Consider the following 17,420-nt stretch of genomic DNA (forward strand, 5'->3'; position numbering starts at 1 on the left):
AATCTTTCCTGCACAGGTTCTGGCTGAATATCATCTTTGCTTTAACTAGGTTACCGGACCTGATAAATATCTCTACTTCATTTTTACTTTAGTGAGGTGTGCACGTATGATGTGACATGATGTATGCCATTCATATACTTTTACATGTAATCCATAATGAATTGTGTAAATAACAAAGAAGGCTGAATCAAACGATATATTTGCAATAATACTCGTACTAATATTGAATACACTACACTCCTCCCTGTTTTTCTATAAACTCCAACTCAATAGAGAATACATCTCAACTACAAATGTATATACACAGTATATGATATAATACAACTACCATATAGACATTCACAGCATAGTAAATATTAAATTGTTCATTCACACCTAAAGATTTAATCACTGGAGGATTTCTTACTCTTGTGGGATAATGTCTTTTCAGACTAGGTAGGGGTCACTCTGCTTAGCAAGAGAGACTTGTGGCTGTGAAACAATCTTAGGTTCTGGGGTCTGCTCTGTGGTGGTTGTAGGAGTTGACTCTGGGACTGTGCAGGAAGACGTTGACAGCTCCAAACACCTTAACAATTGACTCTGCTCTCCTCAACTGATCAGTGTGTTGTTTTGATATTATCTGGAGATGCAATCTTCACTGTGTCGGAGAGTGGTCCAGTTTTGTCTTAATCCTTCTGACTACCCACTTTTGATCAACCCTGTAGGCCCTCATCAGAACTGTTTGTTAGGGAGTGAAACATCAAACCTGCTTGTTTGAGGAGCCCTCAGTTTGTCTCAGTGCATTGTCTTGCATCCTCCTCCTGAGACTGGGTTTGAAGAGATCCAAGTGAGATGCAAGGAATGATCCGGGATCAGCAAAGCTGGTGTGTTCTTGGTTGTGGAGTGTGCTGCATTGTGATGTGCAAAGATGAAATTGGCAAGCTTCTGATTCAGTGTTAGTGTAGTGATTTCTGCTGACTTTGCTTGATGTACCTTCTTTAGACTCTGAACAAACCATTCTGATAAGTCATTTGTAGCTGGATGGTATTATGTCTTATTCCACTTATTTTCAGGAATGACTGAAACTGTTCTGCAGCAAACAGCACAGCAGTCATTGTCACTGACAAAGTGTTCTCGAACACCAGTCCTTGAAGAAGCTTCTCATTACATCAACAATGTGCGAGACTGTAGTGGAGGTTATTGTAGCTGCATCCACTACTACCGAGAAATTTGGGTCCACTGGTGTTACCCATGGGCTCTGCTCAATGTTGGATAGAATTCCTTCAATTCCATGTGATCCAGCTCACTGGCTATTTTATCACAGATGGTATAAGGAGCCAGACAGGTTTTGTAAAACTTGGGTGTGGCATTTTTATTTAACACTATTTTACCCTTGATATGTTTTGAGTTTTCCAATGCCATCCTTGAACACTGGCATCATCCAGTACCTTTCATAATTCACTGTCATTGACTATTGCAAGGATCTCCAATCAAGTTGTAGTCTCAGCCAATCACAGCTCCACAATGTTGGCCCTCCTGTTTTTTTTACCACATGCAAGCCTAATGTGGCTTGTTGGTTGTTGCATTTCACTGTTATGAATGTTATTCCCATGGATGTTATCTTTTCTCCGGTATAAGTTCTTTATTGGATATCTGCCTTTAAAACGCCATTCAAACTTACTTTGTGGAATGACTGAAAAGCTGAACCAGTGTGCAATTCCATTTAATTAATTTGAATTTCACTTATGGTGTAAGCCATATTACTTGTCTATTATAGTTTTCACATTTTAATTTCTCAAGGCTACCCCATCCTGGGTCGCTCTCATCATTATCAGCGACTTCATCAACAGCATGCAGATTAGTCCTCTTTTTGAAACTGCAACTTGACTTTTTATCTTTTTCTCTTCTCTGTGCAGTTTTATTTTTGTCTGCCCAAACATGTTCTTTACTTTGTTGCATTTTCTGAATGGATAGAGCTAAAGATGGTGCCAAAGGATGACTTCTCCCAGCTCATCAGTGAAACAGTTAAATTCTTCCTGTTCTAATGTCTCTAGTTTCCTTCCCAGGGTGGCTGGGGTCACATCGAGATCTTTGATCTACAGAGGCATTCAAAAACTACGGTTCTGCACGACGGTGTGCTCCCGTTCTCGGAGCTTGCCGATTGGCTGCGTTTCAGTATGTCCAGGTTTGGCCTGAATCCGGGCGACTTTGGGGCCTGTCCAGCCCCATGGACACAAGTTCTCACTGATGTCGCGTACTGAAGCGTAGCGGGAGCTGAAACATTGAAGACAGCGAGACTGGCTGGCGGAGGGCTCTGCACTCCGTAATCAATTTGTCAATTCTTGAGTCGGGGGAAACTCAAAATAAAAAAAAAAGCCAGGCTTTGGGCTGACTGTAACATTGACATAGTGGCTGCTGTCTCCCCTGTAACCGTGAAAGGAGTGACATCTGTCTCTCCCTTTGTTGGTGTGTGTGTGTGTGTGTGTGTGTGTGTGTGTGTGAGAGAAAGAGGGAGTGTGTGAGCCTGTGGGATGTCGAAATGTTGGAGTGAACAGTTAGTTTTTGATGCACTGTTTTTATTGACATTGAGTGTGAGGTTGTTGTTGTGACACCACTCAGCCAATTTTCAATCTGCCTCCTGTATGCTGATGAATTACCACCTTTTTGATACAGTCCACAACAGTGGTGTCATCAGTAAATGTGTATATGGTGTTGGAGCTGTACTTAGCCACACAGTCATGGGTGTAGAGCAGGGCGTTAAGCTCACAACCCTGTGGTGCACCTGTGTTGCTGGAGATTGTGGAAGAGATGTTTTTGCCAATCCAAATCAACTGGGGTCTACAAGTGAGGAAATCCGGAATCCAATTGCACAAAGAGGTACTGAGGCCAAGGGTTTGTAGCTTATTGATTAGTTTTGAGTGGATGCTGAGCTGTAATCAATAAATTATTGAGCATCATGATGTATGCATCTTTGTTGTCCAGATATTCCGGGTTTGTGTGAAGAGCCAATGAGATGGCACCTGCTGTAGACCTGTTGCTCCAGCAGGTAACTTGGAGTGGATCTGAGTCACCTCTCAGGCACTAGCTTCTTTGTGGATGTAAGTGTGGTTGGATGAGGCAAGTCACCACCATGTAAGATAATGAAATGAATGGTTTTATTTTGCATAAAGTAGTGGAAAATAAACTGTATACCAATCTGGATTTTGTGAAGGGAGAATGAGCATGAACTTGGTGTTAACTTTGGAATCTGATATTCATAAGGCCCAGGTTAATAAAGAATCAGTGGTTACAGTTTTCTTTGATGCAGAAAAAGTTTGATATGTTATGGACAAAAAGATTTGCTTCAACTGGAAAAGATGGGATAGGTGGCAGAATGTTCAATTGTATTCAAGATTTTTAATGTAATAGGTAGATACAAGTTAGGGTGGGAACAACATTTTCTAAGGAGTATGAGATAGAGAATGGGACTTCACAGTGGAGTGTCTGCAACCCACTCCTTTTTAATACCGATAATGATATTTTCTTAAATGTTGGCTCAGATGTTTCCAAATCATTTTGCGCTGATGACAGTACAGTGTGGAAGACAGGCAGGAATATTCTGTACATTATATAGTTAGGAAAATGCATACAACTATGAATGAAGTAGGGAGATGGGGATTTAACTTGAATCTTTGCAACAGAAAATATGCGATAAGTCTCTTAAACAAGAGTCAGTGGTAAACTTTCTAGATATGTGGATGGACACAAGGCTAACATGGAAGGTGCTTGTGCATAAAGTTCCAGAGAAGTGATTTGTGTGTAAGTAGGAGGTCATTTAAACAAATGTATATTGCTTTAATCAGATATCTTTGATTATGGAGTGCTGCTTCTGGGTTGGCCTCACCAGTGGTCTTAAAGCCCTTACGTAAAATTCAAGCTCAAGTATTGAGATTATGTTGTGGTGCTATTAAATCATTCCCAATTTTGGCATTACTGGTGAAGTACCTTGCATCTCCACAGATTATAGTTAGCAATGGTTTATTGGGTTAGCATAAAAGGACATAAAGTTCGTCATCCCATATTGGCAACATTATCAGACAAAGTTATCAGTATTCACTTCTAAAAGGTGCTATCATTTTAGCCTTGGAATAGGTTGAAGTACACGCTGATTATTTACTTCTGTGCCCTGAATCGTTCTTGGTCTTGACATCTATTAAAACAGATCCTTCAAATTGTTGGCCAGACATTCTTCTTGAGATTGGACATTTGTTGAAGCTGCAGGGTCGAGGCCTGTGCATTCATTTTGTCTGGGTCCCTGCCCCTGTTGGGGTTGAAGGAAATGAGATGGCAGACATTCTATCCAGGCAATCATTTAAAATTAAAGATGAGTCCTGATGAAGGGTCTCTGCCCAAAACGTCGACTGTACCTCTTCCTGTAGATACTACCTGGCCTGCTGTGTTCACCAGCATTTTGTGTGCGTTGCATATAAATATAGTGGTGCCTTTGTATAAGGGGAAGATGAAAACCATAATTGAAAAGTGTATTTAATCATTGTGGTAACAACGTTGGTACAGTAGAAGGAAAAGACAGCATCTATATAAAATTCAGAGGATGGTGACTGGGAACTCAACTGGGATATGGGTATACAAGGAGACAAGTTATATTTGCACGTTTACGTATTGGACATACTAGATGAAAAACCTGTTAAGAATTAATGTGCATGATACGGGAGTGCACTAGTCAAGAAGCGGCGCAGCATATTATTGTTTGAATGCGATTCCTACGAGGTGCAAAATAAACATTACTAAATTGAAATCTTTGGGACAGACACAGTTTAACGTGGCAAGTCTATTCGGATATCACTGCCATCGTAATGTATGTAAGTGCTAATTTTTTTCCTGAATAGGATTAAACATTTTGATATTATTTGAATTTTCTGGGGGGAGGGAGTGAATTTAACGAGTATACTCCCTGTCTTTTTGCTCCACACTAACTCAGTTAGTGGCGGTAATGCACCTGGTGCTGCTGTGAGCCGCTATAAGTTTCACAAGGAGGGGAAGTGACGCCAATTTTGCGCGACGCTGGGAAGCGAGGATGGAGGAGCGGGATCCAGGGCTGCCGGGCTCCAGACCCGTGGAGCTGGGCTTCGTGGAGCCGGCGGCCCCGGCGCGGCTGGCGAGCTCGCAGTTCCCCAGTAAGGTGGGCGGGCGGCCGGCCTGGCTGAGCCTGGAGCTGCCGGGCCCCGAGCGCCTGCGGTGCGGCGGATGCGCGCAGCCCCTGATGTTCCTGCTGCAGGTGTACGCGCCGCGGGAAAGCGCCTTCCACCGCTCGCTCCTCATCTTCTGCTGCGCGCTCTCGGACTGTCCGGATCGCAGCTTCATCATCCTGCGGAGCCAGCTGGGGCGGGTCAACGATTTCTATTCGGCCGAGCCCGAGCCGGAGCCGGAGCCAGATGCACCCGTCAGACCGATTCCTGGGCTCAACCTGTGCCGCGTGTGCGGCGCCTCTGGCCGCAAGACTTGCTCCCGTTGCCATCGCGCCCGGTACTGCGGCAAGGAGCACCAAAGAGCCGACTGGAAAGCGGGGCACCGAGCGGTGTGCGGCCAGCCCGGTGAGTGATGGAGTGGGATCACGCAGTAACAGTGCGGAGCTGCGGTCACCAAATGTGTGCATGCCTTTTCCCTTTCTATCAAACTTCAAGTCGGTGTCTCTCCCGCTGTCGGTTTTGCAGGACAACCGGACGATGATGGGTTTTCAGCTCTCAATATCCTTTTTCCCGAGTTCGAGTTGGTGATGGAGCTCGAGGAATCGGAGGGTGAGGAGCTGGAAGAACTCCAAACGTGCATGGGCTCAATGTCAGTACAAAAAAGTGGTGAGTGAGTATTGGATTACCACAAATCTAATTTGATATTGTGATGAAAATTCACTGTCCAGGCCCTGGGGCCCCCCTGACAAGCTCAGCCTTCTAACATAGCAACTGACATTTCAAGGGATCAAAGTTGTTTTTGAGTAAGTTCAAACCCAACTGATATTTCTTGCTCAAATTCCTGTCGTAAACAAGAACCGGTACAGTATTCGGTTTTAAATGTAAACTGCAAGCAATAGTCAGTACTAGGTTAAAAGGATAGATTTGCAAACAGCACTGCCTGGGGAGCACAGCACTGGGCTGATGGAAATGTAGTGTAAGCAGTGGGGTTATGTTAGTTGGTTTGCATCTAACCAGACAACACTGGCTTATTTAGTTCAAGCAAGTTTACAGACCAGATCAAATAGCTGATCTGTCGATAGTTGGAAGATTTGTGTACTCTGTCAACCTTCACAACATTCATTTTGGTTGTCTGGAATATCTCTCCTTAGAACCTTTAAGACCATCTGTGTGAAAAGGCATTTTAAAAAATAGTGCATGCGAGTGAGGTCATCAAGTAGCAAAAAAACAGTATAAGTGTAAAGGAACAGTCAGGCTAGTTTGGAATAGTCAAGGGATGACAATAAAAAAATTTAGAAAGGTGGTGTGAAAAGAATCTTCATCTGCCTTCAATTTCTGCAACAGGTTTCTCGCTCATCTGCAACTCTCATGTCGTTTTAGCTTGCAGGAATTTTACCTGTGTTTTGAAAATCTTTTAGAAATCATTTGTAATTTGGAAATCTTTTAAAAAGCAGAAAATCTTGAGTTTAAAATGTGTCTTTAGAATTTTATCTAAATTTAAATGCGCATCACTAAAAGTGAATTGTGTTTGAACTACTTTGTTGGCTGGAAGTATCATCTTGGTAGGGAAGGGAATTCCCGTGCTCAGTTCGTGGGTATTGGCAGCTAAACTTGCCATGGAGGATAAACAGGGAAGTGATCCAGCCTTTGAAGAGTAGCTGGCTACAGTAAAACCTCCCTAGCCACAGCTACCTATATCAGATGGGGCTTAAGATCTTCATTTGAGTTCAGAACTTTGCAACAGCAAGCCCAATACCATCATCATTCTGTGAAATATTAAGACTTCCCACTAAAACTTTAAAATGTGTCTTTAGAACAATTACAGCAGCAAAATTATTTTGTCATTTCCTTGCTTTCATATTTCCTGAAGTTTAATTTATTTTCTACATTTTCTGTTCCCATCTTTAATTTTGCAGTGCCAAACTATGTAAAGCAGGCTGGCGTTGACAATTTACTTTTTCTTGCTAATAAAGACACTGAGTATTTTTTCCACAATACTTGTGTATGATAAATCTTGGTTTTATCATCTGACCCTGGGCAGCAAAGTAACATTTGAGCTGGATAGTATGCTTGCTTTCTGTCATTTTGTTTTGGTGTTTGACAGTCTATAGAGTATTCATCCTGCATAGTACAGCTCTGAAAAACACAAGTGGAAGAAATTGAGTCTGACATAATAGAGGAGGAGGTGATAACTGTCCTATGTCTAGTAACAATCTTTGTGGTCAGTTTGCATGTCTGAGGTGATGGAGGAGCAGGAGCTGGAAGCCATGGCAAAACATGCAACGAAAGAAGACCAGATCTTTGCTAAGTTTAAGAAGCGGATTGCATTAGCACCAGATCAGGTCTGTAGAATGTGTCCTTTAAGGAGAGAGCTGGTTAGATATCTGTCAAGTCATACATTTTATTTTCTCTTTCTTTTGCTTGACTATAACTCAAATTTATTAGTGATTTGCAACTTTACATTAGAGAGGAAGACTTGTAAAATGAAACTGTGTACTTTAAATAACTTAACTGTCACCCCAGTTAATCATACAATCACATGAATGAAGTGTGTTTTACTAATCTTGGTATAAAAAGTACTGTTACCTGGTCATTAATGTTTTGTTTTAATATACATTTTAAATATACTATAGTTTAGTTTACTAGATCGGGCATTGATTGAGCAGTGAGAGTAGAGTCAGTATTCGTGTTAGTTCCTATGAGTAAAATCTGAAGTGTTTTCCTTCTCCCTAAATGCTGAAATGCACAGATGAAAAAATTGAACAATTATTTGTCTTATAAAAATTAGTTTAACTGCTTCAGTTAAAAGCTGTTATAATCTGTTCCTGAGCCCTGTATTTATCACAACTTTAAATTCAGTTTGCTTTAATATCAGTCTGTTGCACTAACCTGCAGTATTGTTATTATGTGCCAATAGTTCAACTAGAATTGTCATTTTTCTGTTCTACCCAATTCTGAAAACTACCCTGTCAAGAGGTGGTCATTTGGCCTTTGATGCCTCCAATGCCATTCATTAAGTTCATGGCTGAACTGGTACCTTTCTTCCATTTTCTTGCAATGTTCCCATATCTCTAACTAAAATATTTTTTAAAAATTCCTTTTCTTTCTGATTCAGCAACAAGAAGTATTTGCCAACAAAAGAATCCTTGTACATGTGTTAAAGGATATAAAGCTACCACTTTATTAGGATATGAAAGCTACTCATTAACCATTTCAAAAAACTATGGAATAAAGAATATTTATCAACCACTCAGGAACTGGTCCATGCAGTGGTGGAGGGAACCCCAGATGTCCGACAGCTCCTTCCACTTCTCACTCTCACTCAGGTCGGGTTGTGACTCCAGCCTTAATCGAGTGTATCATTGCTGTTTTTATATCTTTAGAACCCTTATCCTAGAACTTCTCCATGGTACCAGGTCATGCCTGCTAATCTCAATGACCATTTCGCCTAGACAATTTAAAATAGTATGTCTGAGATACAATTTGAGATGGTATGTTGTGGAATAAATCCCATTTTCCACTATATCAGGCAGCCAATTTGTCCTTGCAACTTGTAATTTTTTTTTAAGCAAGCACTTATCAAGGCGGGGGAGGGAGAGAGTAGGAAATTGCCACAATTTATACAGCACAGTGGAGTCACCAATTATTTAATATTCAGCCAAGATGAGCAGATATGGCAATCCATTTCTGAAGCTACTTTTCTGTCCACATATGAAGAAGTAATCGAATATAATTTCTAGACAATTAAAATCTTTCCTTGCCATCCCTTGATTCCTTTCATATCCACTCATCTGCCAGCCTCTGTTTTTATAAAAAATACTAACAACTGAACATTCACAAATGTTTGGAGTAAAGGATTCCAAAGATTCATCACTCTCTCCTTCACTTAGTCTTAAATACTGTACCTATCCCTAATTCTGGGCAGTAATATCCTTTCTGTCAAGCCCTGTAAGAATTTAAATTTCAATGCAATTACTTCTCATTCTTCTAAGTTTTAGTGAATACAAGCTGGTATATCCAATCTTACTTGATTGGCAAAACTGCTATACTATTGTAACCCTTGGTTAGGCTGGCGGCTTAATCTTGGGGACACAGCCCGTGGCCCGGCCAAACTTAAGAAATCTCGTTTGGGTGGATGCTGCGTGATGTGTCCCCTGTTACAAATCAGTAGCACGAAATAACGAACAGCACACAATAAGCGATTAAACGATTGAGCTTAGTCATTCTTAATTTGACTATAGGGGTTAGTAAAGAAACAAATAAAAAAGGACCCATTCTCATAAAACAGTTCAATGCACAAACGTTGGAGCTCACAGTTTCTCCATTTGTTCCCGTCGACCTTCTCCGAGCGTAGCCGACCCTCGGACCCTCGCTCCTCAGTCCACCCCGTCCGACGGTCTACCAACCCTCTATTCGCGTCCTCTCTCTTCATCTCTCCCCCCCACAAAAAACCGCGAGATCCCTTCTCCCAGATCCACAAGAAAGAACAACATCCTCTCATTGGCTAACATACATTCCAAAGGCCCTGTTATCTCTAGTCATAACCCAAATGTTGTGGCTACAGAGAAACCATTACCTTAGCAGTGGAATATTACAGAGCGACCATTACATTAACAGTGAAACCTTACACTAGGAAAGGGTCTTTTATTTTTGTTGGTCTCCCATTGTGGCAAGGATATATACTGTTATTGGTAAGAACAAAATTAACGATTCAGTTGTTGTTTTACCAAGGCTTTACATAATTTTATTTACACGTTATATCTATACTTAAAGTTTCATTAATGAAGGTCAACAAACAATTTGACTTCAATATTTACTCTACCTGTATGTTGATTTTCAATGATTTAAGGTACAAGGAACTGAGAAACATGAACAAAAATGGGCGGGGGGGGTGCTGGGGGGCATTCCCATAAGTTAGAGAAGTCAATGTTCATACCTTCAGGTTGGAGGCTACGCAGACAGAATATAAGGTGTTGTTCCTCCAACCTGAGTGTAGCCTCATGGCAACTGTTGAGGAAGCCATGATTTGACATATGAAAATCAGAAGTGAGTAAAATGGGTGACCACTGGGATATCCTGCTTCTTCTGGCGGGTGCTCAGTGAAACAGTCTCCCAATCCTTGTCAGGCCTCACCGATATACAGGAGGCCACACCGGGAGCACTGGACACAGTATATGAGTGGGCAAATCTGTCCATTCCAGCTGCTTGGCAATCTGGGTGCTTTTGAACTCTGATCCATCACCAACTGAAGATAATCTGCTTTACTGTTTTTGTGCACCAAACTGGGTGACCCGACATCTGCAATGTTGTCACCCAGATTGTTGCTTCAGATTGTGAATGACTGGGGCCGCAAGCACCAACCCATGCAATAATGTGTGCAGCATGGGAACAGTTTAATAGGGATTAGAAGGCCAACTTTTTCTCCCAGAGAGTGGTGAGTACAGTAAAATCTGGCTATTTGAGCAATCGGTTAACTGGGGCAGCTGATTACTGTATTTGGGCCAACTGTAAAGAACAAAAGCTAATCAAGAAAATAGCCAGGATTCTCTTTATTTGGGACACTATGCGGCTTAAATGGGACAGGAGACTATTGCCAAACAGTTTCTAATTAGCATCAGTTGAATGCACTTGTGTGACCATTTAGAAACTACACCCAATTTAGAGCAAACAGTTTCTAAATAGCATCAGTTGTGTGTAATTGTGTTATTCATTTGGGCTGAAAGACACCAATTCAAAACGCAATGACTTCAATCATTTTGTTCTTTATTTTGATTTGAATGTGAATAGAATGAACAAATTCGTTCAATAATTAGGAACTAATACACATTTTTATGCCACTGTAGTTGTATTCGTGGTGTTCCAATTTGTTCTGTATTTCATTAGAATACATAATTTGTTACTTAGTTATTGGTAGTTTGTCTTTTTTATATATCTATCTATTTCCATGAAACTTTGGCTAATTTGGGCAGCTGCTGAATTGGGACTAAAGGTACACTGCATTTGCCAACTCACATCTAACACAACCTGCAAGTTAGCCTTTAGGGAATCCTGCATGGGGACTCCCATCTGCCTTTGCACTTCAGGTTTTTGTATTTGAAAATAGTCTGCATTTTTGTTCCTTCTACCAAAGTGCATGATCTATCATATACTTCCCGACACTGTACTCCATCTGTCACTTCTTTGCCATTCTTCTAATTAAGTCCTTTTGCAGGCTCCCTGCTTCAACACTGCTTGACCCACCACCTGTCTTTGTATCGTCTACAAACTTGGCCATAAACCAATCAATTCCGTCGTCTAAGGCATTGACAACACAACTAGTCACTGGCAGCCAATCAGAAAAATGCTCCCATTTCCCCACTACACTAATCTATCTATACTAGTATCTTTCCTGTAATGCCCTGGGCTCTTATCTTGCTAAACAGCCTCATGTGGCATCTTGTCAAAGGTCTTCTGAAAATCCAAGTACGTAACATCCACCAATTCTGCTTTGTGTATCCTACTTGTTATTTCTTCAAAGAATTCCAACAGATTTGTCAAGCAAAATTTTCTCTTAAGGAAACCATGCTGACTTTGGCTTCTTTTACCATGTGCCAGGTACCCCAAAACCTTATCCTTTAGAACCGACTCCCAACATTTTTCTAACCACTGAGGTCAAGCTAACTGGCCTATATCTGACTCCCTCCCTTCTTGAAGAATGGGGTGGTATTTGCAATTCTCCAGTCTTCCGGAACCATGCTAGACTCCTGTGTACCTTGAAAGATCATTACTAATACCTCCACAATCTCCTCAGAATCCTGTGGTGTAGTCCACCTTGTCCAAGTGACTTACCTACCTTCAGACATTTCAGCTTCCCTATCATCACCACCCCAGTAGTAGCAACTATACTCACTTCTGACCCCTGACAATCTTGCACTTCCGGCATACTTCTAGTGTCTTCCACAATGAAGACTGAGACAAAATACTTCTGAAGTTCATCTGCCATTTCCTTGTCACCCATTACTACCTCTCCAGCATCATTTTCCAGTGGTCAGATAACTACTCTTGTCTCCCTTTTACTCTTTATATACTGTACTTGGGAAAAAAAAACTTTTGGTATCTTTTGTATTTTTGCTAGCTTGCTGTCATATTTAATCTTTTCTTTCCTTATGGCTTTTAGTTGCCTTCTGTTGGTTTTTAAAAAGCTTCCCAATCCTCTAACTTCACACTAATTTTTGCTTTATTATATGCCCTCTCTTTGGCTTTTATGTTGGCTTTGACTTCCCTTGTCAGCCACGGCTGTAGCTTCCTGCCTTTAGAATGCTACTTCTTTTGGTAAAGTTTTTTGATATTTATTTGCCTTGACAACATTTTAGAACTGATCAGTAGAAATAGCCTCGTCAGTTTTGTTACAATGCCAAAATTATTCAGTAAATACTGGATTTAGCTTAGCCAGAAACTACACCAATCTTGAGACAGACTTGTTGCTTCTCCACTTATTTTTCATTTTTTGTAGGTGTTGCGCTACTGCAGAGGCGGAGGCCCATTGTGGGTATCTGGTAATAACACTCCAACGGATAATGATATCCCAAATTGTTCTTGTGGAGCTCGGCGTGAATTTGAATTTCAGGTATGAATTATACAGTAAAACTCTGGATATCTGCTTGCAAACCATTTGGAAATTCAGAAGGTTAGGTATTTGGCAATTATATTTCCAAATAAATTAAGTTTGCTTTGCTGGCTCTAGTTCAACACACTGTTATCCCGGATTTTGTGCTCCTTTCTCACTGATGGGACCCCAGCTTCTGTGCTCCCTTATCTGGTTCAATAGACAATTTCATCATACTCTGTAACATTTAAAAAAAAATTGAAGTGTTAATAGAAATGACATTGAATAGTCCAGAAAATTCACATCCAGTATTACCATGGACTTGAAAATGCTGGATTGTTTATTTTTATCAAATTACTTTAATGACTAATGTAAGTTAATTAAATTGCTTTAGCTTATTTGATCAAGTAGGGTAAAAATTTATTGGAACTAATTAATTGAAGAGGCAGCATCTCTGGAAACAGGAACAGCTGTGTATTTACCTAAAAGACCCTTAATCAGAAATGGGGAAAGTGGGGAAAAATAGATTTTATATCAAGTTTCTTCAAATTCACTAGTTTTCTTAGTTCCTATGAAAAGTCTTTTAACTGATATTGAACCGTTGCTGTCTGAAGATGTAACCTGACCCAACATTATTTATAGAGAATCAAAGAATAAAGAGATTTTCTTTTCTTGAGTTTAAGGACAGAATAAAAGTTTTGCTCCAAAGAAAAGTTTGTTTCAAAATTGCCTGTGTGCTGCAGATTCGGGTAAACATTGCCCTGTCTCATGGCGTGTTGGCTTATGTGAAGTTACAAGGCCAATAATCCGCAAATCAAAACTTGCTGTTTGGATAAACAACATACCAACCAAGAGCAGGGATAAGCTCTGTGGCCTCTCAAGATCAATTTTTGACCTGCTTGTAACTTCAACATTGCACTCCACCTACCCTGTGGTAGCTCTTTTCCCCAGCTTTAAGAAAAGTGTGAACACTTTTTGACACACCCTTTGCAAAAAGGTTTAAAGCCTCATCACCTTGGGGGGAAAAAGTCTCATGTTATATGGGTAAAGAGTGATGCCAAGTTTGAGATTGTTTTTCCCCCTAGATGAAACATGCTGTCCATCCACTCTGTCACAACCCTTCAGAATTTATTTCTGATTGCCTTGAATAGTGTATGTTAAGTGCTGCATTTGTTAAAATCTGAACTCACTTACTGTCTTACTTAACTATGTCATCTGTTGCTTTGTAGACAGATATTGTAGTTTGTATCGCAGAGTAGATGGGGCTAAGTTATCTAAATTCTTGCAGCAGAGAAGTAAATCAGATCAGAACGCATAATTTTATTTTGGATATCTTGTTGAATGTTAAACTGGTTCCATCTTGTGCAGAGGCTCTTGTCTGGAGAAGGAAGTTTATTGCGTCAAGTGCGAACAAATGGGACTTCTGTTCCAAAATTAGTTCCTGCTTTTGGATTTTGATGGACAGGGACTAAATTTAGCTGCTTATCTTTATTGAGATTTTTTTTAATATAGGTGATGCCACAGTTGCTTAACCAGCTTAAAGTGGATCGTCTTGAAGAAAGTTTGGATTGGGGAACACTTGTTGTTTATACATGTGCACAAAGCTGTGACCCTGGCAACACATACGTTCTCGAGTTCATCTGGAAGCAGGATTTTTCTGCAGAGCAGGTCTAATCACCTGCTGCATATGAACAGAATCTATTGCCTAGATTCCTTCCCCTTCACCTCCAAAGACTTCTCTTTTATAGATAACATGACTGTGTTCACTCGCACTTTCAACTGTGTGAAGATGTTCTAAACAATCAGCAGCCATTGCTCCAAGAATATATACTTAAAATTAATGGAGAGACAGATAGTTTGGGGTCTTATTTTGTAAAGACTGTTGTTTTACAAACTGAGAAAAAAGATAATGTACAGACAAATAGTAAATTGTATTGATACATTATCTTTTTATGCTGTGATCTTAGTAATTTTGGTAGGTACAGAGAGGAGAACATTTTAAATGGAGACAACAATTCTACACGTTGTAAGAAATTGGTTATTGCATTGAAACATCCAGTTGAGCGTAGTGACGGGAAAATTTAGCTCCTGTGTGGATTCAAAGAAGAAAAGTCACATGGGTAGCATGAAGCATGGTTGACAAATGTTTACCTGCAACTCAGATTTTCTATTTGTAGAACTACCTGTTACAGGAGTTATGGTGCAGAAAAGCAACTATTGCAAAAATAGCAAAGTGGCTACCTTGTGGCACAATTTCTTTTCTTTGCCAGTTCTCTGAAGGAAAATTGAGAGCTTAGTCAAATTTACCTTACCATTAAATACTTCCAGTAATCTAGCCTTTACTCTAGGATATAGAATTCCAGAGATTCAAAACCCATTATCAGAAGAAAATCCCAATAAGTTTTAGATCAGTGCCCTCTTATAACATCTCTTTTTGATGTTCTCATAATTGGAAACACATGTCCTATCATGCCCACTTATCATTGCGTATTTCAATAATATCTCAAATTCTTTAAAATAGGTAATACAGATGAAGTTAAGTTGTTTTGCCTTTTGCTTGAAGACAACTCTCATTCAAAGAATTAGTTGAATGAATCACTTCGCCACCTCCAATTCTGCCTTAAATGTAAACTTTACACTATATTCAAGGTGCAGCCTTAATGATGCCCTGTACAATTAGAACAATATTTTAAAATTCTAATCCCTTTGTAATTTACCTTCTGAACTACAGCCTGCACCTGAATGCTAATTTTCTGTTAGCAATATTAACTGGATCTGTCGTACTTTAGTCATTTGCAATATCTACATTGAGAAGTTTGAGCTTGGTTTCCTTTTATACCTCACACTTTCATGTATTGAATTGCATTTGGCAAGATTTCACCCACCTACTCTGGCTTGTGGCAGTGCCCAAATATCTCCTCTTGCCATGGTAGCGTAGCAGCTGGTGCTGCTATTGCAGCTCTGGTGTTCTGGGGTTTAGAGTTCAATTATGGTGCCATCACTAAGGAGTTATGTTCTCTGCATGAGTGTGTGGGTTTCCTCTGGGTGCTCCCATTTCCTCATGCGGTCCAAACACTGAGGTGAATTGTTCCTTGTAAGTTAGGCTAGTGTTAAAAAGGTGTGTTGCTGGGCGGTGCGGCTCATCGGGCGGGAAGGGCCTGTTCTACGCTGTATACATTCAATCTTCTCCTCCAAGTCAATATTATGCACCAATTTATTGAAGGCCAAGAAATGATCTGTGGGACACACCACTCATTAAATCTTAAAGCATGAACAAAACATTATTCCCATTTACAAAATACCTGGCTCTGATTAAGCTACAGCTGAGCCTTCAAAACAGGTGGGAAATTGCAAAAGTACTGCTTTGCAGAGAAGCAGAGTTCACTGAAGTTGGCAATGCATGTCAGCAACTTGGTGAGTTGGGTCGTCAGACCTGTTTCTGTGCTGTATAACTGCGACTCAACAATCTTTGTGAAATTAATTGACTTTATTAGAAATGTAATAATTTGTGACATATAAAAAACTTCTGTGTTGCAGGTGGCTTATTCACATTACCTTCTGAGTGAAGGATGTTAAACAATAGAGGTCAATTCAGATTGTGCTTTTATGTAATGTTCATAGTTTGCTTGCAAGAGGAATTCAAAATACGAATTGGATCCCAGAGTCACTAGATGATCTGACAGCAGCAAGAACTTTACTTCTGGCAAGTAGTGTTTCAGCTCAACTCCTAAAATGAAACCGAGTGAAAATTATTCAGTGTAAAAACATTTCTCAACAGCAAGTATACCAGATGCATTGGGAAACAACATTTACAGTGATCCATCATTCTTCACTCTTTTTAAGAACTACCCTTCATCTGTGTAGAAAACAATCAGGGTTTATGCCTCATAATCAGACATCTGTGCAGGTAAACCAAAATAGATTTCTGCAGGGCTTGTGTGTTTAAAATTTGAGGGTACAGGTTTAAGGAAATGGGGGTGAATTTACAGTGGCATGCAAAAGCTTGGGCACCCCTGGTCAAAATTTCTGTTTACTGTGAATAGCTGAGCAAGTAAAAGATGACACATTTCTTCAATATTTTAAGCAAGAAAACTTAATTTCCATCTTTTACAGTTTCAAAATAACAAAAAAGGGAAAGGGCTCGAAGCAGAAGTTTGGGCACCCTGCATGGCAGGACTTAGAAACACCCCCTTTGGCAAGTAACACAGCTTGTAAATGCTTTTTGTAACCAGCTAAGAGTCTTGCAATTCTTGTTTGGGGGGATTTTCGCCCATTCTTCCTTGCAAAAGGCTTCTAGTTCTGTGAGATTCTTGGGCCGTCTTGCATGCACTGCTCTTTTGAGGTCTATCCACATATTTTCGATGATGTTTAGGTCGGGGGACTTTGACGGCCATGGCCAAAAAGTTCTATTTTAACTTCATCAGTCCATAGGACTTGTTTCCAAAATGCATTAGGCTTGTTTAGATGTTCCTTTGTACTTTTTGGCTGCAATGAGCAAAGGTATGTTTGAAGGAAAAAGGGTGCAGAATTTCATGAAAAGAACCTCTCTCCAACTGTTAAGCACGGGGGTGGATCAATCATGCTTTGGGCTTGTGTTGTAGCCAGTGGCACAGGGAACATTTCACTGGTAGAGGGAAGAATGAATTCAATTAAATACCAGCAAATTCCGG

The 17,420-nt window shown here is 40.3% G+C and overlaps 3 protein-coding genes across 7 annotated transcripts in view; 1 reads left to right on the top strand and 2 right to left on the bottom strand.

Moving 5' to 3' along the window:
- Positions 1-9,850, bottom strand: part of stx11a (syntaxin 11a) — a 132,390-nt gene extending 122,540 nt beyond the window's left edge. For all 4 annotated transcript variants that reach the window (XM_063056056.1, XM_063056047.1, XM_063056055.1 and 1 more), the window contains exon 1: positions 9,480-9,850. The gene's annotated coding sequence lies outside the window, so the exon portion shown is untranslated. The remainder of the gene's footprint in view (positions 1-9,479) is intronic.
- On the top strand, positions 4,906-16,074 carry pdcd2 (programmed cell death 2). Its single transcript, XM_063056044.1, has 5 exons — positions 4,906-5,570; positions 5,691-5,831; positions 7,392-7,507; positions 12,658-12,771; positions 14,263-16,074. Exons 1-5 carry the CDS (start codon positions 5,054-5,056, stop codon positions 14,422-14,424), a joined length of 1,050 nt encoding a protein of 349 aa, XP_062912114.1. The 5' UTR covers positions 4,906-5,053; the 3' UTR covers positions 14,425-16,074.
- The window catches only part of nup133 (nucleoporin 133), a 57,551-nt gene continuing 52,911 nt past the window's right edge, over positions 12,781-17,420 (bottom strand). The window contains exons 26-27 of one of the 2 annotated variants that reach the window (XM_063056043.1): positions 16,306-16,477; positions 12,781-12,988 (exon numbers count right to left, since the gene is read on the bottom strand). In XM_063056043.1, the coding sequence (XP_062912113.1) occupies positions 16,323-16,477 (155 nt within the window). In that variant the 3' untranslated portion in view covers positions 12,781-12,988; positions 16,306-16,322. Of the gene's footprint in view, positions 12,989-16,218; positions 16,478-17,420 lie in introns of those variants that run through there. The other variant, XM_063056042.1, reaches the window with a different exon arrangement.

The sequence above is a fragment of the Mobula hypostoma genome, chromosome 8 (assembly GCF_963921235.1).
Source record: "Mobula hypostoma chromosome 8, sMobHyp1.1, whole genome shotgun sequence".
Classification (NCBI taxonomy): Eukaryota; Metazoa; Chordata; class Chondrichthyes; order Myliobatiformes; family Myliobatidae; genus Mobula; species Mobula hypostoma.

Excerpts from the sequence above, each read along its gene's own strand:
- pdcd2 (XM_063056044.1), top strand. The coding sequence starts at position 5,054 with ATGGAGGAGCGGGATCCAGGGCTGCCGGGCTCCAGACCCGTGGAGCTG. Across the intron at positions 5,832-7,391 it reads AATGTCAGTACAAAAAAGTG|TTTGCATGTCTGAGGTGATG; the intron begins GTGAGTGAGTAT and ends CTTTGTGGTCAG. Across the intron at positions 12,772-14,262 it reads GGCGTGAATTTGAATTTCAG|GTGATGCCACAGTTGCTTAA; the intron begins GTATGAATTATA and ends TTTTTAATATAG.